This window comes from Acipenser ruthenus, chromosome 3 (assembly GCF_902713425.1).
Source record: "Acipenser ruthenus chromosome 3, fAciRut3.2 maternal haplotype, whole genome shotgun sequence".
NCBI classification, from domain to species: Eukaryota; Metazoa; Chordata; class Actinopteri; order Acipenseriformes; family Acipenseridae; genus Acipenser; species Acipenser ruthenus.
The window spans coordinates 27,345,901-27,373,840 of NC_081191.1; the positions used below are offsets into that span (position 1 = coordinate 27,345,901).

Here is a 27,940-nt window from a genome sequence, read left to right on the forward strand (position 1 = left end):
AAAGTGAATCAAACACTCAAGCGAGGGTTCTTAGCATAGCACTGGACTTAGTGTACAATGTTAGTGGTGGCTAGCACAGGACTCCTAGGTCTTGCAAGCACATACAGCAGAAATGGATTCAGAACCCCCAAATCCTTTAGGAAAAACTATGACAACTTTTACTCAAAAATGCCTGAGGGTGTTAGATTTTCTGAAAATCAGACTAGTCTATGAAGCAGTGTCAGCTGTTGCAGGGAAAACTAAATTTATTTCTCAAACTGACCAGAAAGGTGAAAACAGGACTGTGACAGAAAGACAATGATTCTTGGTGGTAAATCTCCCTCCCGACCTGTGAGGGCGCTAAGTAACGGGAACAGAGTACTCTGGACTACTTGGCCTGACACTTCGTTCCGAGGGTTAAAAGGAAGTCGTCATGTAGAAAAGAGACGGAGCTACGGTACACTAACTCATTGACCCGGAAGGGAAATGATGCGGCAGCCACAGATTGGAGGAGCGGCTGCAATCGTTTACCAAAGGGTCATGAGTGACGGTATAAATAGGGGGCAAAGCGATGTTATCCTTTTGTTGTGGTTATGCAAATGAACCAAAAGGACCGGTATTTCTGTGTTTAAAAAAAAACGTGTTTTTTTTTTTTTTGTCAGTCTGTCTATATCGTCGTCTTTGTCATGTGTATTAGACAACACATTGTAAATTCACAACCAGCACTACAGCACTCACTGTGAGAGGTGACCGTGTTTGTGTTTGTGTATTTGCATTGGGATTATTGTTCTTGTTTACCCATCATCATTTACTGTGCGATACACATCGTTGTGTATTGCCAGCCATCGTTGTTTGGTCATCAGACCCCTGGATTAAAATAAACAGAAACCTTTTCACCTGTACTTTGTTTGTCAGTCGTTTCTCGTTGTATTACTGCACTGCACCTGCATGTACCACTTACCACTTTGCCACAAGGACGCATAGAAATAACTGGGACTCTAATTAGGAAGTGTACTGCTGATTTAAAAATATATATATATATATATATATATATATATATATATATATATATATATATATATATATATTTAGAGAATTAAAAATGAAATGTACTGCAGCTTACTTGATTGTAGCAAAATAAACTGACATTCACTAAATTTAGCTCTCAGTTCCCTTTCAATTCAAAGACGACCACCAACGACATTATGTATGGGATATGCCTGTCAATTGGGTAGGTATCGCTGAGATCTCTCAGAGCTGCCGCTAGGCCCCTTCCTGGGATCACACACTCGGTCCCGCCCACCGAGGGATTAAAACCGTCATACTGAGGAAGTCATTTCTCTTTTTCCTTCTCAAGCTTGCGTGGTAGGCCGCTCTTTCTTATCTGTCTGTCGTGTGTGAGCAACTGCCTGTGCAGTCATCCTTGTGGTTGGTTGGTTGGTTGGTTGGTTGGTTGGTTGGTTGTTTATTCCTTCTTGGGAGAGCACAGTTCCTCCATGGGGCTAGGCCTTGCCGCATCCCCACTGTCAAGTGACCCTTCCAGCCGTGTGTTTCCTCCACTGGGCTAGGCCTTGCTGCATCCCCGCTGACGAGTAGATCTCGCCGGCTGAGAAGGCCCGTCCACCTCGATTGGGTCTTGTAAACAAACAGTGTGCTCTCCCCTATCTATCTATTTCTAATGTGGTCTTTTTGCTGAGCTTCAACTCGCCCACCGCGGCTTCAGCCCTTGTGTCTCCCTGGTCTATGCTACGTGCTGACCATCTAAAGCGCCAGTGCACAGACTCTGCACCGCACGGTACAAGGTGCACATAGTGCCCTCGGTACTTGGTGTGCACAGTACTCGATGCACACGGTGCATACGTTGCACACGGTGCTCGGTACCCACCGCTACAGCGCTAGTGCACAGGTGCACGGTGCCTGGCTGTACTTTGTGCGCATGGTGCTTGGCATGCACGGTGCACACTGTGCTAAAGCGCTAGTGCAGGGATGCACGGTGCCGCATGGTACACGGTGCATGTAGTGCTCATGGTACTCGGTGCGCACAGTGCCCAGTGATACAGCATTAGTGCATGGGCGCACGGCATCCCACGTTACGCGGTGCACGTAGTGCTTGCGGCACTCAGTGCGCAAGGTGCTCAGCACGCACGGTGCATGTGGTGCAATCGTTGCTTGATTGCACGGTGCTATATCTATATTATAGCTCATGGTGTACCCAGTGCAAGCAGTGTTCGGTGCACGCTGTGTTCAGTCGGTGCAGAACACGCCAATATGATGTCTAGCAAGACCGGGTTCCACGTCTGTACATACTGCAGGGCCAACATCCCTCAGGAGGACAAGCACACTCTCTGTGCATGGTGCCTGGGCGTCCAGCATGCCACCTTTGCCCTTGAGAGAGAGAGAGGTGGCCTGCAGTATCTGCGCGGCTTTTCAGCCCTGGGTGAAGGAGAACAGGTTGGAGAGGGCCATGAGGGTGAGTTCCTTATCCTCAGTGGCCAGACCGTCAAGGCCACGCCGGTGGGAGGCTTAGCCAAAGACCCGGCGTCTCCGGACCCGCAATGCAGGGTGATGGAGACGCACCTTAAAGGGGCGTACACAGTGGTGCCACAGGTAAACCGCCTGGCGAACATGGTGGGTATACTGACGGCCTATATGGACAGCGTCATGCGTGACGCCCCACTCCCTGAGCTGTCTGTGTTACAGTGCATGCTGTCAGATCAGGACTTGACTAACACTGATCACAGGAGCTGCAGCATGCTGTTTCCCATATTACAACGGTACACAGTACACGGTACCAAGGGGCCTTGGTGCTCCAAAAGTCAGTTTTTCTTCTTGCTGATCTTGCCGCTGTGAGCATTGCACTAATGGGGTATTTTGTCAAACACTACAAGCAGACCACTAGTCCAGCACATGCTTAAACCATATACATCAAAATAAAGAACTCAAATTACATCAGGGGGTTACATTCTTTATAAATAGATCACATCATTTATAAAAACAGATTATAGGAATTCAATCAATTATAAGTACTTACAGCTTTTTTACTTTTTAGTTTATTCAGAGTAATGATATAGCACTGTGTTTCTTCAAAGAAGGAAATGTAGGCCGGTTTATACTTTTAGAAATGTAGTTTTGTATATATGATATTTTGCCAATAATATTCACAGATTTATAATGTCTATCAAATTATTTTCAATTATATTTGTATTTTGTAAACCAAATAGTACATCTTTTAAATTGAGTTTAAGATTTAGCTGCACTCATCAAAAAATATAATTGTCCATATCCAGAACACTTTGGTATAGCAGCATTCAAAAAATAAATGACAGTAGAAAAGTAGGTGTTGTTGAAATAATTGGCAACCTGACGTCATAAAGCATATTTTGTATGACTCTCATTGCGCTGTCATTTTGCCAGTATTTTCTTTCATGTCTCCAGCTGGATTAGTGGGTTGCCTTGTACTGAGCCGCAACACAAGCCTGGAAAGCCATGCCTGTGAAGCGCCGGAAGGTTTATGATTATACACGCTGGGAGCTGCTGCTGGGGAAGCTGAGATTGAAAACAACAGCACAGTTCAACTTCAACCGACCTGGTGAAGGTTTTGCATTAAAAGGATAATATACAGACTTGGTGTGCACTGGAAAGCTTGTTTTCTCTGTAAAAGAAAAAAAAGACTTGCGTTTCTTTTTTTTTCTAAACCACGACAAACAAACCTGTTTTGCCACTTTATTTTTTCTTCCACCAGAGCATCAACAGAAACAACTTTAAACCTAGTCCTAGTACAGACTGTACTTCTATGAAACTTTCGTTTAGAAGGCTGAAAAGGGACAACACGTGACGTTACCTGGCAAATCCACCTACACCTCACCAATAATAAATAAATAAACAAATAACTCCTTGGACATCTCCAAATGCCATAATGTTTCATATCCACGATGGATCGTTACTTGATAATGGACAGTCCTGTTGTAAAAATAGGTCTTGTTGAACAGTAATGGGGGATTATTCGGAGTGTACAGAGGTATCGACAGAAAGGTAAGAAGCATTACGAGTGACTCATTCCAATGATTTTGTAATAATAATAATAATAATAGTAATAATAATAATAATAATAATAAAAACGCATACGTTTATGAACTGTTACATTTAGAAATAATATGCAGGATTTTGGTAGAGTAAATTTACGTTTGAAAGTATGGTGTTTTGATTTTCACTGTTTGTTGTTGTGTAAACAAAGGATGTTAAAAATCACTGTAACGTGAATATTCCTTTATACTTAATATATAAGCAGTATTATCTATATTGATAACGTACTCGTGACTAAAGCTTCATAGCTTTATAATGTCATATTTTATAATATTACATTTCAAACTTTTGTTGAAAAACAATGACACAAAAGGACAGGAGCACCAAGACTCTACAATTTGCACGTTTCCAATTATGATAATTGATAGTCTAACTCTTACAGAATACTGTAGGTCGGGTAAGTCAAACCGTATTTTTTTTTTAGAACTGCGCCGACTTTGTCCAGATGTGGTTGACCCGTTTACGAATTCTCATTTGGTCAGTGGAGGTTGTTGGGTTTTTTTTTTGTAAAAAAAAATGTGTTTCAGCAATGTGTTCTTGGTCGTCCATAATTTAGAAATAAGCATTAAAAAAATAAAGAAAAAAAGTCACATTTCTTAAGGATTGATTTAAATCCAAAACGCGTTTAATATGTGCAATACGCGGTTATATGAGTAGTATGCCTTCAATGTTCAATAACTTAGTCTTTTGCACATATTTATAGGTACATGTACTGTTTGTGGATTGTTGTATGTAACAATGGTAAGATGTACAATGTTTAGATCTGAGTAAGGGCTTTTCTAACTAGTTAAGTAGAGGAGCTCACTTGTATTGTTAATTGTCTTCTTCGTGAACATTAGAGATACTGTCCACCTTTTTGTCCAACTTTATCTTAAGCACGCAATTTATATTAACAATAACATAAAGAAATATTTAATTTACATGCAAGTGGAGTGTATATAATGCTTTGTAGTCCACATTAATAAGGACAATGTGTGGCTTCAAAAGAATATTGGCCAGTGGAATAAATGAGAGTATCTGTAGTCAAACAAAATCAAAAAAAAAAAAAAAAAACTGTTTTCCTTTATTACCTCCTACTGCTGCAATTAGTATGCAGTCAGCTAAAACTATTCAGCAAACATCAGACGTGGACTTGTTTCTCACAATTACATGAGCTACCAGTTTTATCACAAAAATATATATTTTCTGGTTAGACTAAAAAGATCCAATAACAATAATCCAGTTATTTCATTTATGTTTTTAAAATAATTTAAAGTAATGAAAATGATTTCCATTACACGAGAGTAGATGTTAAAACTTCATGCTGATTTTGAACTCGGCTCTCGCCAAGATAAGCACCAAGTAAACTAATGTGATCCATATGTGTCTCCATCCATTTACATTTCCTTCCATATGATGATGTAGATATCCTTCTGTCTGGTGTTAATGGCTGAAGTGTAATGCTGGCTCCAGGGATCAGCTTATTTTGCCTCCCTGGCGCATCAGCACACACAACGGCTGCGATGCTGGCTCCGGGGATCAACCACAGTGCGGCCTCCCCAGCGCATCAGCATGACAATAGATATAATTTAACAGTAAATAGTTAAATGGATAAATACCTGGCTGTTCCGAGTACCAGTATTTCAGTTTTTAAAACGTTTTGTTATTTTTTAACCTAGCACAAAGACATTTCTCCCTACTCTAATATTGCTTTATACATTAATAGTAAACCAAAACAGTTCTTCTTTAATTTGAAAATGTACCTTAAATGCTGTCACAATATTTACTTCAGTTGCCTAGTCATGTTTTAAATAATTTAAATATGTTAGTGGCATAAAAACATTGCTTGGTATAACATTATTTGTGACACTGCTTGGAAAACTTATTTCAAATCCATTAAAGAAAATACCATTATAAAAGTTTACCAAACATAGATCAGCCAAGTGGAGGTATTGTAAAGCATATTAAAAACAAGAAACCATGGTAAACTGTGGTTCTATATGTTTATAGGGGGTAATTGTACATGAATGCTGCAAAAAGACTTATTAACAGTTAATAGCACATTAATTGCCTAAAGTGAAATTCTATTGAATTACACAGATATTTCATGCATTCTTTTAAACACATTCAGTGGCATTTTGTTTGGACTAATTGTGAAAACATCACTGACGTTTGATTGATTTGCACGTTGGTCGTAAAACTACTTTGAAGATATGTGAGTGCCATTTAATGTGTGGAGTTCAGTAACCCTTGCATAAAGAAGTCTAATGGTAAGTGAAGTTTGTATAAATAACACACATAAGCCAATTGCAATCGTATTTACAGGGCATAAGTATCTACCTAATTCATCCATATCAGTACATTATTCTTGGCAGCCGAATGGAATTAACAGAAACGTTTAGTTGTATTTGGGAAAAAGTCTGATATATTGGCAGTATTGTGACACAAAATGCTACTGCTTTACCACAAGCAAACATTACATTTTAATACCAGTGCTCTACTCCTGCACTTTTTGTATCAGTTTCCCCCCCCCCCCCCCCCAAACTGTATAATACAAGTCTGCCTCAGTTCTAAATGGGCCAGTGCCTTGAATGTTTTCTGGACAAGGGGAAGACCTGTACTGCATGTACCGTGCACCGTGTCCAAAAATACATTTTTTTTTTAGTTGATGGAGAATTTGAACAGCTTGATACAGACAGCAATATATTTGAAAGAATGCACTGCCATATTTAATTACATTTGCATGAAAACTACTGACACATGACAACTGACATTGGGAAGTATTTCATTTTAGTCAACACAGCTTGGTATGGTCTAATGGTACATACATATTTAATAGCCTGAAATATGTTGTGGAAATACAAATTATTTCTTCTTCTGATTTATCTTATGTAGATCCACTGTACATAGCACAGTCACAACAGGAGTTTATTTTAAAGATTCTGAAACCATTTTTTTTTTTACCAAATGTTATACCCAATCACCTGCTTCTAATTTGTTGTGTAAAACATAATTTCTTCCCCTCACAGACATTTTCTGTTATATTGCAGATAACAGAATTACTTTTGAATGGGTGGCTTCACTAAAGTCTTGGGCAAAACAATTTCCTTGAAGGTGTGCTGGTAAAAAACGCTTGCACAAATGTATCAGGAAATGGCACTGTTATCCGGCAGCACGGAGCAGCAGTTTTCATCCTATTCATTTAACCCCCTTGAGAACCTGCATGAGATCTGCACAAAGAAAGGGGTCTTTTACAAAAAAGCCAAGCTTCTCAGTCAAGGGGAAGACTTCTACTGCATATCCCACTTGGAGGACAACAGGACAGGGTATGTGATCATTAATGTGGGGGGGATCAAGTATAGGATTCCCTGGACCACACTGGAGGAGTTTCCTTTAACCAGGCTGGGGAAATTAAAAACCTGCAACAACTATGATGAGATAATGGACATCTGCGACGACTACGACGTGAGCTGCAACGAGTTTTTCTTCGACCGTAACCCATGTGCCTTCAGGACCATCATGACCTTCTTAGCAGCCGGGAAGCTCAGGCTCCTTCGGGAGATGTGTGCCCTCTCCTTCCAGGAAGAGCTCCTCTACTGGGGCATTGAGGAGAAGAACCTGGAGTGGTGCTGCCTGCGGAAACTGCGCCAGAGAGAGGAGGAGTATGCCGAGGCCAAGAGGGAGGAGGAGGAGGAGGTCTTCCCGGTCACTGAAGAATCACAAAGTGCTTTCCAGGAAGATGTCCAGATGGGCGGCTACATGAAGAAACTCAGGGACATGGTGGAGAACCCCCATTCTGGCCTCCCTGGGAAGATCTTTGCTTGTCTCTCAGTCATCTTTGTGACCATCACTGCTGTGACCCTGTGCATCAGTACAATGCCAGATCTCAGAGACGAAGAAGAAAGGGTAGGCAATTGAGTATTCTTTTCATAATAAATGTTTTTCGTGCTCTTGTTTTTCCTTGCAGGCAATGAATATCCCCCACGGGAGGTATTTAGTGAGGGTCTGTACACAGCTATTTACATATTTGTCCATTTTATCTGCTTATCTATTGTGTTATGGTACATTCCTTAGCACACTTTTATCTTTTTTTTTTGTTATACATTTAGTGTGTCCAATTATAATTTTTCCCCCGATATTCTTCCTATTTGGAATGCCCAATTGCTTTTCCCCTCACCGCAGCAATTCCCCACATGGCTCAGGAGACCCGAAGACTCAGTGGGCGTCCTCCAATCCCACGACCAAGCCACATTCCTTTTTCACCCAGGAACTCGAGAGCGGATGTCAGCGAGCTACCGGCCTGTGGAGGACAAAGGCCAGCCCTGCAGGTGTCCGCTCTGAGCTTACTGGGCGCCTGGCCAGCAGGGTTCGCTGTAGCGCCAAAGCCAATGCGACGCTCCCTTCTTCGGAGTCCCCAGCAAAGACTGGCCTACTTCGCACAGCCAGGACGCGAACCTGCGCTACATGACTCACCCTGTGCACCACACGGCTGTGCTTCTACCAGGTGAGCCACTCGGGGACCCCCCTTAGCACACTTCCTTGAGGATTTTCTGGTTGAATTGTTTTTGGAAGTGCCTGGCTTGTATGATGACTTTTTTTAATTAACTCTAACCATTTAATGTTTTGCAGCCAATATGTATTTCCATAAGTGCTTTGTGAATTTGGCCCATGGTGTCTGAATATCTCAATGTGCAGGTTAATTTACAACAGGATTAGGATCTTGTTTGCCGAGAGATGGTTGACTTAGGCAATAGAGCATGAAGCATAAAAGGCCAATTTTTAAGGTTGTTTTTACTATTTCAATAATAATAATATCTTTATTTTTATATAGCGCCTTTCATAGTGGACCACCATCACAAAACACTTTACAGAGGTAGGCTGTGAACTGTGCATTATATTCAGAGTCACTTACAATAGGAAACTATACATAAAACTATAATGACAATTAGAAAATTGCAATCCATGTGTAATGAACTACTATATCAGTTTCCCACTCTCCCATGCTTTCTTGATCCATCTAAACTGCTATTAGAACAGCTACCAACAGATCACCAGCATAACATATATTCTGTGTACAGTTGGAAGTGACTGTTTATTGCCTAGTTCAGGACTCATATTAAAGTCTGTTGGCAACAATGCAATCTACAGTGAATGATGATACTAGATAAAGCTCAAAATAACGAAACAACAAAAACATAATCTAGCATCTTTACAAACACAGATTTGCAACAGATTATCCTCAAAGGAATCTTTTTTTAACATTAAATTGTTGGACCTCCCTTAAGATCCAATTATAATGCTTTTTAATAAATTATATATATATATATATATATATATATATATATATATATATATATATATATATATATATATATAATATATATATATATATATATAATGACAGATGTCCTTGATTCATCAGCCCTACAATGCTATAAATACATTTAGTAGGAACAAATAATGAACAGGGTTATCGTGGGCTATTTTGTACTTCATTATATATGCATACATGATAGAAGCATTGTTACAGTACATGTTAGATACATTACAGTATACAACCATCCACGTGTGCATACATTAAATATATCTGGAAAAAACAATTACTTAGATGAAACTTGGTATTCACATTATTTACTGGGAATATCAGATTGTGGGGATATATGGAGGTGCCTGTGTCTGTATGTCACATTTATATTTTTGTATCTTGACAACACAAGAAGGTATTTACCATGTGATGCCAACACCTTATTTGCTTACCCTAATACAGAGGTTCACTTTTTTTTTTTGCTGTGACCCCCCTTCTGAGATGCTCGATGTGCACTTCCCCTTCTAATAAATAGTACAGTATTTAGAAAAAGATTTTTCTGAAGACAATGCAACATAGCACAGTACCACTATTCAAATACTTAATAAACTTGAATATAAAAGAACACCTAGTGAGTTATATTTACCTCAGTAAGTAGGATGAGCCTGCTTGCTAGCGCACAGTTTGTGGTATCTCAGCTTGAATTTATTCAGCCTCAGATTTGTCTCTACATTAGATTTCTGTAATTGTTCTTGATGTAAATAAGTGAATAAACCTCCATTTCACACAGATATGTTGAGGCAAAGTGTACAAGTATTTTGACGGCTGTTTGTGACAATTCAGTGAAGTCTTTTAGAATTGAGAGCCAGAACTGATCAACAGGTATAACTTTGATATTATCTCTCAAAACAGAGTCGCCAGCAACGTTAATTAAATTCTCTTTTAGACTAACAGCAATCTTGGCCTGTGCTACAAAGTTTTCTGAAAACAGATTTCGAACCCAGGCAAAATCCTGCAATCCATTTGCCTCACTTTCGGGGAAAATATATTCTGTGCAAAGCTGAGACAAATGCTTCACTATTACATTTTTAACTTTTTCAGGACCGACATTCCAAAATTCATAATGACAGAAGACAGTGTCAGGAACATAGTTACATCATCTTGCATCACACAGCTACTCCAAAGCAAAAGTTTTTGGGAAAAGCGCTGTATTTTTTCCTGTGCGATGTAAATGTTACAGTTCTTGCCTTGCAAAGAAAGGTTAAGCTCATTGAGCTTGTCAGATATGTCAGCCAAAACAGCCCAGTAAAACTTGAAAGAGCTGGTTGAGTAAGTGTTGAAGTGGGGAGTGAGAGTTCATCAAAAACATATGAAACGCCTCTCTGAGTTCGTAGACTCTTGCCAAAACATTACCCCGTGACAGCCGTCAAACCTCTGTATGAAGCAGAAGTTGCTTGTTCAAGCATCCCACCTCTTCACATAGCACTGAGAAAAGTCGTGAGTTTAGTGGTCATTATAAAGTTAACTATTTTTAATGCAGCTGTTAATGCATCTTTTGGCATCACTTCTGCAGCAAGCACTTCCCTGTGAATGCAACAATGACACCATACACAGCGTTGGGCAACAGCCTTTACACGAGCTGCAAGTCCACTTTTGTGTCCACTCATGGCTTTTGCCCCATCAGTACAAATCCAGACACAACAATTCCACTCAATGTTTTTATCTGTCAGAAGTAGTTCTCATTGGGGCAGAGAGCGGTAAAATAGTAATTCGCCTTTAATCTCAGATAAGCTGATGTATGGAACATAAACCATTATTTGGGCTGCATTGGCGCTGTGAGCATTGGCGCTGTCAGTACACTCATCGATTTGTAGTGTGAAAAGGGGCTTTGCTTCACTGCTCCTCAATGTCTTCTGCCATATCAGCAATTCTACGGCTGACCGTGTTGTCAGATAATGGAATGAGACTTAACTGATCAGCAACTTTCCTCCCATATACTATCAATGCCATTTCAATCGTTGCTGGCAGCACACGATCTTCACCAATCGTATGAGGTTTTCTACTTCTTGCTATTTGGTGTGAGACAGCGTACAGTGCTTCAAGTGCTTTGGCAGGTGTAGTGCTGCTTTCTTCGATTTAACCACCATGTCCTTTGAGTTGAAACAGCTTTCGTTCAAAAAAATAGAATGGGGAGGATGTTTGGTCTCCAGATGGCATTACTTTTAGTTTGTTTGCTTTCATGCTATCATTGGCAAGAACATCCACACAAACAACACATTGTCGTTGCTGATGCTCGTCAGAACCAATGCATGTAAATCCCAAATCCAAGTAAGAGGGCTAGTTTGCCGAGCTTTACCTGCTCCTTCATCTGGATCATTATCCTCAACTTTCCGTTTTAAAAAGCTCTCCATTCTTTCCTATTGTTTGCGTTAACACAGCCGATCGCTAGTGAGAACAAATAACATCTGAGTCACGTTCCCATCTCTACGTTTGGGCGATGACGTGCGTCAGAATATTGTTCAATGAAGCTTTGCTATGATGTACCTTGTTTTACAATCGCCAAGAAGTCAGAAACAAATATTTACCAATCAGGTCTTGCGCCCCCCTGATAACCTTGTCACGCACCCCATTTAGAAAACCTCTGCCCTAATAACATCTCCCGGTAGGTCTTTACACTTACCATTAAACTATGCATTTCCATTTCCTATTCTATACTATTTTGTACAAACTGATGATACACTTCACAGTCATCAACTCTCTGTTTAATTTACAGCCGTGGCAAGGAAGGTATTTTACTGACATACCTGTTAGTTGTGTCAAATTGTCCGTTTGGTGTAATAAAATACTGTATTGAGAATTGGGGGAGTGCAGATACTCGGAAATCTAATTAATTCCCCTTAACATGTTTTTTGTTGGCAGGTTTTAAATTAAATTAAAACTTTTTAAAAGGTGTTAATTTAAAAAAAAAATGGAACATATTTCTCTTGTTTTCCATTAATTATACAATTGAGTACCAATCAATGACTATGAACTTACTCATTGAGTAATTTAAAAGCTGTTTGGAAGCACATTTTCCTTTCATGAGTGTCACAAAATTAGCAAATGCTACTCATAGTTGCGTACACTTGACCTTTCCTTAGGCCTTCCTTAAAAGCTTATCACTCCAACTGAATTACCTAGCACTGTGTACTGGGAGATGTTTGTCGAGTTTAATCAGAGGCTAAAGACTTAAATCCCACAATTCACTGCAGAGGTGACACTTTTCATTGGAAACGAGCAAAGTCAGCATCAGGAATAGATTGGAAAAATGATTGACACACAAGCAAGACAATTTAGATTCAGCATGTGAGCCTTTGAGTATTAATTTGGCAGGAAGTCCAGCCAGGTGCATTGTGGAGACTGTAGTTTCTTAGAGGTGATTGAATACCGGTGTTGGCACTGCAAATACAAAGAAAAATACATCTACAGGAAACAAGGCGAGGTTTAATAATAGACTGAAATGCCATTGAGTCAGTATGTGATTGCAATGCAATACAAAGACAAACCAGACACAAGTGATACAGCTACTTGTCAGCTGCTCAATGTTAGTGTATAGTTAAAACAGTATAGTGTTTCTAAACCAGCACTACTGAAAAACACAAACGGCAGATGAATATGGGACATACCTATTTAGGACAATCATGGAAAACCACTCTACACTTACAAGCTGAACTGTTTCCATAAAAAAAAAAAACATATAGGCAGGGATCTGATGTATTAAAACACAAAATAATCCAAGTAGTACGTATAGTACTTTGTCAGGGCAAGAACCTTTTAACTTTTTACAAAAACAACCTGTCTGAAACATCAAATGTGTTTTTCTCATTTAAAAAAAAAAAAGACAGCATTACCATAATCCTCTAATCATTATGTTTTTTGATCTCTCTTTTTACATTGAAGCCATTTTGGGGTCTATTCATAAAGGGTTAACGCCTGTCGAAATGAGAAAACAGGAGTACATGATCGGATTTCGTCCACAGCCGCCTATTTAACGGCAGTTGCTATTCGTAAGAGATAATTCTGATGCGTCGTTAAGCCCCAACGATTATCGTCTATGAAGGCATGTTTTTAATTGAGAGAAAGGTTAACAATTATGTCGTTAGCATAAAGTTTTCATCAGTCTTGAGCGTCGACCTGCTATTCATAAGAGTGAATGACAGCAAAATGCTGCCGATAACTAGGAGTTATTGAACGCTTTCTACAGTCAAGTCTAAACTAACGACAGCCTCGGCAGACTCTATTTTTTTTAAAGACATATTTGATTTCTACACTTGCTCTGTTATACAGTTTGACATACCCGTGATTTGAAAAAAAAAACCCAAAACTGTAGCTTTATATGAGGGAAAATGTTTAATATCAATATATACTCACACAAGAAAGTATTCTCTGGCATAATCATTTTGAAGCACCGCTGTGAAGCGGAGAGCAAGTGAGAGACTGAGAATGGACAGTTATTTTATTATTATTATTACTTTGCCGGGATCCATGGCTGACAGTGGTCCTTGTCTTTTTATTTATTTTACCTGTGTTCACAATGAACAGTTTGGACAAACACTGCCTGTGTTAACATTTAAAGTTTTCTATATTATTATTATTATTATTATTATTATTATTATTATTATTACTAGAATTACAGTATTATTCAAACAGCCTCCTACAGTGCTTTTTGTTTGTTTATATATTTATTTATTTATTTATTTATTTATTGGTCTTGCAGTTAAGAATGGAAATCTTATATGTGCTTATGGAAATGTGTGTACCAGCGTTGCCAAACAAAACAAATATACAAAGTATTTATTTAAAAAATACATTTTTCTAAATTATGACATGTCCTGAATTTTTGGCAGACGTGATAGGGGCATTGGAATCAGGTTTTGCAAACTGCCCGTGACTGGCAGCTGCAGACTCGGTTTCGGTAGTAGGCTGTCGGTGGATTCCGTTTTTCTTTTTGTAACAGATACCGACGGCAACCAGGGAACATTAATAATGCTGATGATGTCATCAAAAAGAGGCGGATTTTCGTTATTGAACAAATGTATACCCATTCATAAAGTGGTTTGCGACAGTCGCCTGTTTGCTCAGATCATTTTATGAATAGCAATATAGACAACTTCCGTTAGTTTTAAATGAAATTCGTTTTATTACAGCAGTCAGCAAGTACTTTTATGAGTAGGGCCCTTCATGGCTAAACTGATTTACCATAAATGATACACAAACTAGACAGGAACAATGTTGACTGAAATGTTGAGGGTGAACTAATGCTTGAGTGGATAGGATAGAATAGAAACATAAGTAGAGCTCAATTTCTTTAGCAAATTTAAGATACATTTCATTAGTAACATATGTTGAATTACAAATTTATAACACATTTGTAATACATTATCACATTTTATCAATTGTACTGGAATATGATTTCATTTCATAGTACATTTAACATGACTTGTTTCATTCGTTTTTCTGCAGCATTTATTGGTCACTGACCAATTGTTTTTTCAAGCGCTACTCATGCAATAGCTTAAAGTAGTACAGTAAGATTTAAAAAAAAAAAATTCCTGAACATTAGCTTCAGTACCATTACCATTGCTTACAATATTAATATAGTGGATTTTTTAAATTATTATACATTTTCTTTACAAATTATTTAAAGAAACGTGTTGGTCTGCTCGTATTCAAATCTCCAGTTCTTTCTTTGCTAGACAGCTTCAATTTCCAGATGTAACTCCACTTAACACATGATGAGCCATCCTGCATTCCTATATTCTGAGAGCCTTTATCAGTGGATGAACCTGCAACTTTGGCACGAGTCCCTAAACTTTGAATTGGGGAATACAGAAATACAGACAATCTGCAGCAATTTCACCTAATCTACATTCTGCAATTAACTTCATATTCATTACCACATCCTCTCATTCTCATTTGTTTCAAGTTCATGCAATCAAATGATTTATTTTAAAGCCATTCAAAGGGGATTTACAACAAGGGTTTGAAGCGTGCATCATTATTCCTTCAAAGAAAGTCTGCAGATTTAACTCACTATGCTGTATTCATATTGATTATTATTATCATCATTATTATTTGTTTATTTAGCAGACGCCTTTATCCAAGGCGACTTACAGAGACTCGGGTGTGTGAACTATGCATCAGCTGCAGAGTCACTTACAATTACGTCTCACCCAAAAGACGGAGAACAAGGAGGTTAAGTGACTTGCTCAGGGTCACACAATGAGTCAGTGGCTGAGCCGGGATTTGAACCAGGGACCTTCTGGTTACAAGCCCTTTTCTTTAACCACTGGACCACACAGCCTCCTCAGTACTTTACGTATGTTGATGCTCATGGCCAATAAGTCACCATTTATAAAACATATCATGATGTGTCAAAAGTTCAGTAAGCACCAGATACAGTCACCTCCAAAATTATTGGCACCCTTGATACAGATGAGCAAAAAAGACTATTAAATAAGTAATACCAGTACTGAGCTATATTGTAATTTTCCAACATGTGGAATATATCTGACTGTATTAATGATTCAGTGGAATCAACCACAATTACACATTTCTCAAATTATAAATTTATTTCCAAAAAAAATGAAGTGTCACAATTATTGGCACCCCTGTTTTCAGTACTTTGTGCACCCTCCCCTTGCAAGGATAACGGCACTGAGTCTTTTTCTACAATGTTTAATGAGACTGGAGAGCACATTGGAAGGGATCTTAGACCATTCCTCCATACAGAATCTTTCCAGATCCTTGATATCCTTCGGTCTGCGCTTATGGACTGCCCTCTTCAATTGAAACCACAGGTTTTCAATGGTGTAATAATTTTGGAGGTGACTGTATATAAGACAGAGCACAGCGAGTGTGATCTGACAATATAAATTATTTCATGAAAAATTATAATGAGTGTTATTGTTGCTACAGCAGTAATTTAAAATGACAGCAGCTTGGCAGCTTTGAAGAGGGCTATATAAAATAAAACATTTTGAGCAGTTTACTGCTTCTTCATGCTACCCCAGTTTTATAAGGAGGGCTTCATTAAAAAGGGTGAACTTTTATGGCAACTCAGTAATTCCTAGTATGTGCTTTGACACAGGGTCTTTCTAGTTGTTTCACAGCTGTATTCCATGTTGCTTCAAGTTTGCAAACCATTTGATCTGATGTAACCCTTGGATAATGCTACCAGGGATGTTTAGTTTTTGTTCACAAAAACTAAAATTTCTAGTAAAAAAAAAACAAACAACAAAAAAACATTCTAGCTTATGGCATTGTTGAACTCGAGTCTTGTTCACAGAAACTTAAATTTATAGTAAAAAAAAAAAAAAACATTCTAGCTTATGGCCTTGTTGAGTGTATCACGTGTATCAAAAAATTTACAATTCTAACAAAAACAACAAGCTAAAACTACTGTCCACATTTTACTACATTGCAACAACCAGACTGCTTTTATGTGACAGAATTGGGATAAATTGGCAGGAGAGTCAGCATGAATCTACCCCTGGCCAGTTCTCTGGCAGGTTACAGGCTTCTCTCAGAGCTTTTGATTTAAAAGGATGTCATTTTAATGTCGGTGGAACAACATGATGAAGAGTTCCACCAAAAACAAAGAACATTGTTTAATATTTAATAAATAATGTCTGTATAGATAATCGACTCCTTTCTATTAAAACGCAAGTGCAGAGCTACTTCAAATATTATCTCTTAAAATACCAATGCATAACAACTGGTTGGACATTTCCTCTTTAGAGTCTCCCACATATATGGTTTCTGTTTAACCATTGGTTCTTTCCAATGTAATTGAAATACAATCTGTAAAGGACACTGAATGCTGAATATTGCACTAGAGAGACTAATTCAGCATACAGTCAATAAGGCTCAATAGGATATTTTGGCATACCCTCTACTTACAACCTGGAATTGCATCCAGTATGCCTCAGCATTTATGATTTGGAACAACTACACTTGTGGTTTATACCAACCAGTCATGAAAGAGAACAAAGTCAATCACAATCTGAATTCAAGTGTATTTCTATCATTATACACTTGTTGACTATATCAACTACTGTATCCAGTTTATTTATTCCCTGAGAGAGGATTCTTTTATAATTATTTTAATTGACCTTGTTCAGTAACTCTGATCAATAATAATGATTATACAGCAGTGATACTAATACATATATATAGACAAAGGCCTTCGGACAAAGTTAGGTTTGCACCCTTCAAATATGTGACCCAAACACAGAAACTGTATTTTAGCGCTTTTCCTGCACAATTGTATTATTCACACAACACAGGAACAAAATAATGGTCTCTGGTCTCTGGTCTCTAGTCTCTGGTAGTCCACCCCATACTGAGAACAAAGGCCTGCTTGTGGCTGAGGCTTAATTGATTGCCAATTACCCAATGTATGCGTCAGCCACATTCCAGGCAAGGACTCATTAAGGCAGGGTCTCTTTTTCCCTGCCAACCACCACACACCAATGCACATACACTTCTATCCATTCCCCATAGCCTGGAATTAAAATGCATTAAAATTGTTGTTTTTTTTCATTTATCTACACATCCTACACCACAACTTCCAAGTGAAATTTGTAGAAAATTAATTAAAAATAAAAATTGAAATAGCTTGGTTGGATAAGTGTCCACCCCCCTTGTATTAGCAATCCTAAATTAGCTCAGGTGTAACCAATCGCCCACAAAATCACACACCAAGTTAAGTGGCCTCTGCCTGTGTTAAATTGTAGTGATTCACATGATTTCAGGATAAATTCAGCAGTTCCTGTAGGTTCTTTTTGCTGGGTAGTGCATTTCAAAGCAAAGACTCAACCATGAGCACCAAGGCGCTTTCAAAAGAACTCCGGGACAAAGTTGTTAAAAGGTACAGATCAGGGGATGGGTATAAAAAAATATCAAAGCCCTTGAATATCCCTTGGAGCATGGTCAAGACGATTATTAAGAAGTGGAAGGTGTATGGCACCACCAAGACCCTGCCTAGATCAGGCCGTCCCTCCAAACTGGATGACTGAGCAAGAAGGAGACTGATCAGAGAGGCTACAAAGAGGCCAATGGCAATTTTGCAAGAGCTACAGGCTTTTTTTATGGCCAAGACTGGTCAAAGTGTGCATGTGACAACAATATCCCAAGCACTCCACAAATCTGGCCTGTATGGTAGGGTGGCAAGAAGGAAGCCATTACTCAAGAAATCCCACCTTGAATCCCGTTTGAAGTATGCAAAAAAACACTCAGGAGATTCTGTAGCCATGTGGCAAAAGGTTTTGTGGTTTGACGAAACTAAAATGGAACTTTTTGGCCTAAATGCAAAGTGTTATGTTTGGCGCAAACCCAACACAGCGCATCACCCAAAGAACACCATCCCTACTGTGAAGCATAGTGGTGGCAGCATCATGTTATGGGGATGTTTCTCATCGGCAGGGACTGGGGCACTTATCAGGATACAAGGGAGAATGAATGGAGCAAAGTACAGAGAAGTCCTTGAGGAAAACCTGCTGCACTCTGCAACAAAGCTGAAACTGGGATGGAAGTTCACCTTTCAGCATGACAACAACCCAAAGCACACAGCCAAAGCTACACTGGAGTGGCTAAGGAACAAAAAGGTAAGTGTCCTTGAGTGGCCCAGTCAGAGCCCTGACCTAAATACAATCGAAAATTTGTGGCATGACTTGAAGATTGCTGTCCATCAACGCTCTCCAAGGAACTTGACAGAGCTTGATCAGTTTTATAAAGAAGAATGGTCTAATATTGCCAAATCTAGGTGTGCAAAGTTGGTAGAGACCTATCCCAACAGACTCACAGCTAAAATTGTTGCCAAAGGTGCTTCCACCAAGTATTAACTCAGGTGGGTGGAGACTTCTCCAATTATGATTTTTCAGTTTTGTATTTTTAATATATAATTTATTTCTCAATAAAAACTTTTTTCCCCTTAACAGTGTGGAGTATGGTGTGTAGATAAGTGGAAAAAATCCTTATTTAAATGCATGAAACTCTGAGGCACTGACACCACAAAATGTGAAAAAAAGTTCAAGGGGGTGTAGACTTTCTATAGGCACTGTATATATATATATATATATATATATATATATATATATATATACACACACACTGCTTTGCAAAAGTCTTAGACATGTTGCATTTTTCTAATCTGATGCATTTTGAGCATCAACAATTTTCTCAAAGCCTCCACTAGTGTGTTCTATTATAACAACCTTGACTTGCATAAAGAAGGAAAAAAATTGAATGAAATAGCTCACATCACTCGATTTTCAAAGTGTGGTATCCGAAGCATAATCAACAAGTACAGAGAAACATCATCTGTAATTGACAAACCCAGGACTGGAAGACCCAAAAACCTGTCTAACAAGGATGACCAATACTTGAAGATAATATCCTTAAGGAATAGAAAGAAGTCAAGCAGACAACAGAACTGGCAGAAGGCACAGGTAACTGCAGTTCAGAGCATCGGCGCACTTTAATTAATTACAAAACACAGAAACACTTCATAAACAAAAACAGCACCCACGCACAGCTATCTTAGCGCTTAAAATGACCTATTTTGTCCTTCGCCTACACTGTTCTGGCTTGGCAAAACCTTCACTGAATCATCTCCTCTCAGAACAAAGCCTCTGGCTCCTTTTTTATAGCATGTGATTGGGCTTAATTGATCACCAATTATTCAATTAAGCCCCAACCATGTTCAGCACATGGATTTGGCAGAGATGGGATTTTAACCCTATCCCTGCCAAACATAAATTCAAAAGATTTTAAACTTTATTTACACAACTACAAAGACATACAATATACAATATAATATATATATTCTTGGTACAGAGTGTGAATGCAAATAACTTAAGTGGGGTTTAGTGGGGTTTTCTCACTGAACACAAACAGCATGGGACCAAAATCAAATACTTTCAATACAAATTATTAGTGGTGCAATCGGCAACCTAATTTCTTAATTGAATACATTGTTTATTTTGTTGTTCATTGAATGCGTTGCTATTAACAAAAAAAAAACAACATTTATTTTTATTGTGTGTGATGTTGATGTTTGTGTTATTCTTTTCAAAAACAAAATTTTTATTGTTCATAAATGTATGTCTTACTTATTTTACAGTGTTTACTGGCACACAGGTTGAAAGGGTTTATATATATATATATATATATATATATATATATATACAGTATATATTGTAGCGATCTCGGTTAACGCAGGCAGGCACATCACACAGGCGGAGGGCAGGCGCAAACGCGGGACCTCTCGCTCTGAAGCATAGCGCCGATACCGCTGTACAAAAGAGCCGGCTCCTTTGCAAGGCGCGTATATCAGGCTTATGTCTTCGTGTGTGATTATGTCACCTACCAGCCCTGCTGCTGCCTTCCCCCGTGCACGCTACAATATCACTGATTTATGTTTTAGTGTCTTTCTAATAGTATTTTATAGCAATTTCAGGGGTAAAAATAGCAAATAAAATGATTTCTAGATCTGGTACCTGGCGTGCACCTTCATTTTTACATCTGGAGTTTAAAAGTTTAATGAGATGATAGGTTTACCTTTTCAAGGTCTGGGTTGGTCCCTAGGTTGTACTTATTTGACACAATCAACAAGTGTCTCGGTTTTTCGCTATCTGACAAATAAAGTGAAATACTGAAAACAGTGAATTAGTGAAGGCATTTGTGCAGAAAGATTTAGTTCAATTTCTGTCTATGTGGACTAACCATAAATTAATCAAATTCATGAATTCAGTCTTGAAATATCAAGGGAGCACTGTTATTTACTACAGTTGGTATTTAATGTTAATGTTAATCATGTACAGGTTTTTTCAACAAGTTTGCATTTGCCTTGTTTTGTGAAAGCCGCCACCTGCATACATGGTTTCTGTTCACATTATATGCTAAAGGATGATTCACATCCAGTAGCTGATGTCATTGGGGTAAAGGATCATGCCCTTCACTAGTTCTACATAAAATTGATCAACCTTGCTTTTACAGAGCACAGAGCTTGGAAACCTTAAGTCTATCAATCCAGCTAGCAAAATGCAACAGATGATTTAGAGCTTTCATTTTCTTTACTAGCTAAGTAAAATACCTATGTTGGTAAAACTAGGAGTTTGGTAAGGTCACCATTTATATTGAAGGATAAACAATAACCATTGTGGTGTCTTACATGAACTCTAAAGAGCCGTTGGACCTGCTGGAACAGCAAAAGATCCCAAATAACAGCTGCTTGTGTTGTAAGACCAGCTTTGTAGGATTCTACACTTCTACATACATATTCCTACAATGCACAACCCTACTTCCTTGGATTTGGGTAAGTGGTTTTGGGTGATGAAATTTTGAACTAATATGAAGATTAGTTAAACTGAATTATATTAAAAAAAAAAAAAAACAGCATTAAGTAATATGTATTGTAAGTAAAATGCTCAGTGTAAAATTTTACAAAAAAAAGTTACATATGTATGGCAGAACCTTTATCTTTTTCAGCACGCATTTGATACTTGCATATTGTTTATCAAGATTAATTTATACTATTTATTAGCCAGATACTCTATAATTAGAATTGGAGGGTAGTTACAACCCCTCATGCATTCTTATTCATGGATGTCTCCAACATTCCATGCCATACCTCAAAATGGCCACCAGAAAATACCGTTTAAGATTATGTATACCAGCCTTTGTTGGAGAGGATACAATACCAAATTGTCAGAACTTGCCTGCGGCCCCAAAACTAGTACCTGTATGTGGTACTGATAGCTCTAATTTTGTATATACTGCCATGGTGGGGGATGTATGTTAACATATGTTGCAAATTAAAGCCAACACTTGGTGTGCCACAATACATACGAAACAAAATGTCATAAATGAGAAGCACAGCCAGATAGGAGAATAGCATTGCCTGGGTACTTGCACTACATTAAATATGTTTTATAGTCTGCCTAAAAGCGTTAAAAAAAACCAGAGTGTGAGTTTTGTGAGCTGTATGCATTGAAACATCAAACCTCATTCATCACCTCAAGAGTACAATAGTCTACACGGAAATGTATTTTCAGTATCGGTAAAGTTCACATCACCAGTTTTGTAAATCATACTTAGAATTTTCACACACCTCAGGCACCTCATAGCATTCCCTTCAACAGCAAAACCAAATCAAGACAGTATATTGAGAAACTGCCTGAACCGAACACAAAGGAGGGGTAAAGCTGTTTAAATGGGACATGATAGTGGGTGCATTGACCAATGTGTCCATCACAATCAGAAAACTAGCAATAGCTCCTGTTCAAGGAGGTCATGACAGATCAAGCCTGTAGTTATGTGCAACATATTGTGACAAGCAAGAGACGTGCAAAAGTGACCACTGACAGAAACGTTAAGTACTGGATAAGACAGACATGGTCTTAACCACTACGCACCATTCTGTCAAGAATCAAAGTCTATAGACCATATCTCCTAATACAGTTTTCAATGCATTAACCCAAAACAGAAAACATTATCTTCAGATTTTAAAAAATAATCTACTACTGGTACCTTGCGGCCCAACTCTAGAAACAGGACTGACTTGTAAGTGGTCAATTAGGTTATAAAAAGTTACACAGCTGTATAAACTGCATTGTGCTAGATAAGCTCCCAGTGGCACTTTTCATACTAATATGGAAATAATCACTTGTAATTATATCTTCAAATATTTATGAGCCCATTTGCTACTGTAGGAAATTAATTATAAAAGGACTTGTAGATATTGCAGTCTGCCAGAAGTAAATTAAAATATTAATAAATTAGTGACAGCATACTAAACCTTGGCAGGTACAGGGAAGAATGGATTTTGTAAAACCTTTTAATGAGATTTATAAATAAAGTTCAATAAGAAAATGGTGCAGAATGAGTAATTCAGTTTAGAAAGCACAGGTTCCCCACTCAGATGACATGCTTCCATACTATTTAATAATTTAGTACTATTTACTCAGAGTTAAAAAAGCATCTTGCCTGGCTTTCTTCACCCACTGCCACAGTACAAATCCACAAACAGTGTCTGTGCTGCAATGAACAGAAGGGGAGTGATGCACTTTCCCTGCCTTTTCAAACTATTTGTTTATAACCAATAACCACTACAGTAAGTATGGGTTATTACTTCTCTAATTACCCTACCGCTACTAGGAAATGTTTTTTTTTTTGTTGTCATAATCTATTAACGAAAACAAAATGATATAAACATGTTAAATTGTTGAATCAGTAATTATAAACTGAATAGAACACAAGCATTTGCAGCCTATTACAAAGTGGGAATGGGCATTTCCAGACCAGCTTTTTTAACAGACGTAGCTTCACTTTAATATATGAGCCTTCAGTGCATTTCCACCACCAGGTGATGTAGGTTTCCTATTGGTTCGGTGCTGATGGCTGAAGTGTAATGCTGGCCCCAAGGATCATCCTATTTGCGGCCTCCCTGGCGCATAAGCACACAACAGCGGCATTGATGCTGGCTCCAGGGATCAACCAAAGTACGGCCTCCCTAGCGACTCAGCTTGGCAACTGGCATGGGCTGGGTGGGGCACTTTGCAGGAGTCATCAGGTGGGCATCTCCTGTCTTCTGTGTTTTATTGACTAGCCCACGACACCTCAGGAAGGCTCGGCAGTGATGCTGGTGGCCTAGCACCACTCCCCTCCACCCCCCATCCCAGCCCAGTTCACTTACCTAAGCCAGCCATTCCTTTTCACTGATGTTAACTTCCTCTATCATTTGGCTTAGCCATCCATTCTTTTTCATTGATGTTAACTTCATCTTTTGAGGCCCCCAATTGGCCTCTTTCCTCCTCAGCCAGAGCCAGTTGCTACTTCTCTCTGCCTCCTCGGATGAATCTTCACTGTACACCGCAATTCCTGTCCACTTAATCCAATATCTCTGAGGACCCGGGTCATGGAGTGTGTGACAAATCCCCAACAACCCACCTCTACTGGATAAACCTGGACTCTCCACCCCTGCTGTTCCACCTCGGTGGCTAACTCAGCATACCAGAGTTTCTTCCTCTCGCATGCCTCATGCACAGAATCCTCCCATTGCACTGTTAGCTCCACCAGGTGAACAAGGCATGCTGAAACTGAACACAGGACAAAGTCAGGTCAAAGGGTAGTTGTAGCAATCTCGGGTGGGAAAATAAGGCGCTAGCCAATATCTGCCTGCATTCTCCAATCTCTAGCACTTCAATTGTCCCAGGAGACTCTTAGTTCTAATAACCATTCCTGTTGGTTGCTTTGCTGGATGGAGGAATGTTGTTCTCTGTGTGCCAGCTATTGCTGATATTGGCGGTGAGCTGTTGATCCTTTTACGCCGTTCTTCCAGTGCTAATGTCAAACATTGCAGCACCTGGTCATGACACCAAGTGAAGCACCCCTGGCTCAATCCTGTAAGAATGTGCTTCAGTGTACAGTGATGAACACAAAGGACATACAGGGTTCTCTGCTACCTACACATTCAGGTTTTGCAGTGATCGAAGAACATTATGTGTGGACCTGATTAGGAAGCAGATCCTCCACTTTTCCATTGTTTGCAGGTGTCGCCAGCCAATCTTACGCTGTTCAATTTCTCCCATCTCATCCATTCTCCCTGCTTAGTCTAGGATACTGCCTTGAAACACCTCATCCTCTCCTCCTGCTGTTGCATTTCAGTAACTACCAACTTCCTCCTTTCAGCTAGAGCTGCTTTGTGCCTCTCGGGGGAGCCATACTGAAATCAAGGCCTAATCTTCCCTGTTGTACTTGCCCTATGATACCACTGATTTGAAGGGCACCCTTCCACTGCATCTTTTGCTGCTCACTTTCTCTCAGTTCTCACTACAGGTGCTATCTCCCTTAAACACTTGTCACGCAATTCCATCAGGGTGATTTCCAGCTTCCAACCTCAGCACACTTGAATTGCTCAGAGCTGAAGCTGGCAGCTGCAGTTTACCTTTACCGTAGAGTGCTACCCTGCTAAGGCATCAAGGCTTCCAATGTCTCTACTGTTGACAGGGAAACCTCATACACAGTAAGCGGCCACATCAACCTTGGAAGAAGACCAAACTGAAAGCATAAGACTTAAGCTTGCCCAGTAGTGCACTATATCGATTAAATATAGTGCTTTGGCTTACTTTTGTTTTTGTTGAACTATAATGTGGATGTATTAGTGTGATAAAACAATCAGAAAGGTCTTGTTATTGCATGGGTTGTATTTCATGGCTTATACCACAGAAGAGTATTGCATGTTCATAAAACAATTCTGATTCAGATGGTAGCTTTCTTGTAGTCCTTTGTAATATATATTAAAAAATATACAGTTGTGTACTGGGCACAAGTTGGTATGCACCCCTAGATGAGTGAGGGGGTAAATTGCTAAAGCACAGTTTTTCTGCTTTAAGTCTTACAGAAACAGGATAGAGGGTATTACAACACTAAATGTTGACGAATTTCAGAAGCCACCCTCCAACCCTATGCTTTATAAGCTTCTGAAAAAGTTTAATTGAATGCATGTCAGCGGAAAAAGTTTTATCAACAGAACCTTTCTCTCCATACGAATCCCTTCACGACAAGAAACAGCCATTTGAAAGAAAAAGTTACAAAAGGTGCACACGCAGTCACATGCAGTCGTTGTATTGGGCAGGCTCACAACAAAGATAATACATTTCTTTTTTCTCTTTCTTGTTAAAACTTTTGATGACAAAATGTAGCATTATGATTATATCATCAGAGCCTTGACCACCCTTCTCCCTCTCATTACCAGCCTTCATCATGGTAACCCCACTGCTATCCAGTGATGACACAACAGTATTAAATGTGCCCTAGGTCCTAATCTTCCCATTCCCATCTTTCTAAAATGTTGATGATTCCTAATGAACTGGAGTTTTCACAACTTGGAATAAAGGATGCATGTATTGTTTAATGAACTTTATTGACTGGGTGGAAATGTGACCCTAGCCTTATGATGAGGAAGACTTTTTGGCAACTTGAGGGTGTATTGCAACCCTTGTTACAGTTTAAAACCATTCCTCACTCTCAATGACTGACGATCTTGCCTTGTAGCTTTACAAGCAACCAGTTGTTTATAAATAATTCATTTTGTTATTATAACAATTTTATTAAATTAGAATGAGTCACATAGAGCTCCTGTTGTTGATATATCTGTTACTTTAGATACGGTGAATGCTAACAGGAATTGTTTTTTGTTTGTTTGTTTTAGGGAGAATGCTCTCAGAAGTGTTACAACATCTTCATTTTGGAGACGGTTTGTGTGGCTTGGTTTTCTCTGGAATTCATGCTGCGTTTTATCCAGACACAGAGTAAATGTGTTTTCCTGAGGACCCCTCTCAACATCATTGATGTCATGGCCATCCTCCCATACTACGTTACCCTGATTGTGGACTCCTTCTCTGTGGGGAAGAAGCCAGGTGGATCTGGGAACAGCTACCTGGAGAAGGTGGGCCTGGTCCTTCGTGTGCTACGGGCCCTCAGGATCCTCTATGTGATGAGGCTAGCTCGTCACTCTCTGGGCCTCCAGACTCTAGGCCTCACAGTGCGCCGGTGCACCCGGGAATTTGGGCTTCTCCTCCTCTTCCTGTGTGTTGCCATGGCGCTATTCTCTCCATTGGTTTTCCTGGCTGAGAGTGAGATGGGGGCAAAGCAGGAATTCACTAGCATCCCCGGCAGCTACTGGTGGGCCGTCATCTCCATGACAACAGTTGGTTACGGCGACATGGTCCCCCGCAGCATCCCTGGGCAAGTGGTGGCACTTAGCAGCATCCTAAGCGGCATTCTGCTTATGGCCTTCCCTGTGACCTCTATCTTTCACACCTTCTCCCGGTCCTACCTGGAGCTTAAAGAGCAGCAGCACAGAGCTGCCAGGCAGAAGCCTGGGGACCGTTTCAAATCCCAGAACAGTGACGACTCCCAGGAAACAGACAGCTCCTTTCCAGTGGGGATTATAGAGTCTTCACTTCCCAGGAAATCCATGTCAGCAGCTGTGCATAAGGATATGGACTGTGGGGCCCAGCCAAAGACCTAACGAGACAACAGTGGGAATCGTTTGAATTATATTCTTGAACATTAAAATGTTCCGATATACCTTTCAGAACATAATGGAACACTTTATTGGAGAATATGTTGGTCTGATTTTTTCTTCTAGCTGCAGTAAGGGATGATGAAAAACAGAAAAGCATGTATCATGTAGTTAAAATAAATCCACACTGCTTTGATGGATTGTAATCTGTTTTATACCCCTCTGCACAGTTCTGTTTATGTATCAATTAGGAAGATAAATATAATCTGCTATTTTGGATTTAATATGTAATTTTACAGAGGAACACATGACATTTTATTTTATTTCATGCTAGGGGCATATCCTAGCAATACCAAGTTTCATATCTTCTTTTATATAAAAGGATTGGCTAAACAGCTTTGTAGAAAGCTAAAGTTGTGCAAACAAATCATACTTTTAAAGCAGGGGTCTCCAATCCTGGTCCTGGAGGGCAGGTGTCCCTCCTGGTTTTTGTTCCAGCTGTACCCTAAATTACTTAATTGGAC

The 27,940-nt window shown here is 39.3% G+C and overlaps 1 protein-coding gene across 1 annotated transcript; it reads left to right on the top strand.

Annotated features, from left to right (window-relative positions):
* The first annotated feature begins 3,419 nt into the window (after positions 1 to 3,419).
* LOC117394986 (potassium voltage-gated channel subfamily G member 2-like) lies at positions 3,420 to 27,940 on the top strand. The gene is made up of 3 exons (XM_033993784.3): positions 3,420 to 4,011; positions 7,092 to 7,947; positions 26,601 to 27,940. The coding sequence occupies exons 2-3, from the start codon at positions 7,183 to 7,185 to the stop codon at positions 27,420 to 27,422; spliced, it is 1,587 nt and encodes a 528-aa protein (XP_033849675.3). The 5' UTR covers positions 3,420 to 4,011; positions 7,092 to 7,182; the 3' UTR covers positions 27,423 to 27,940.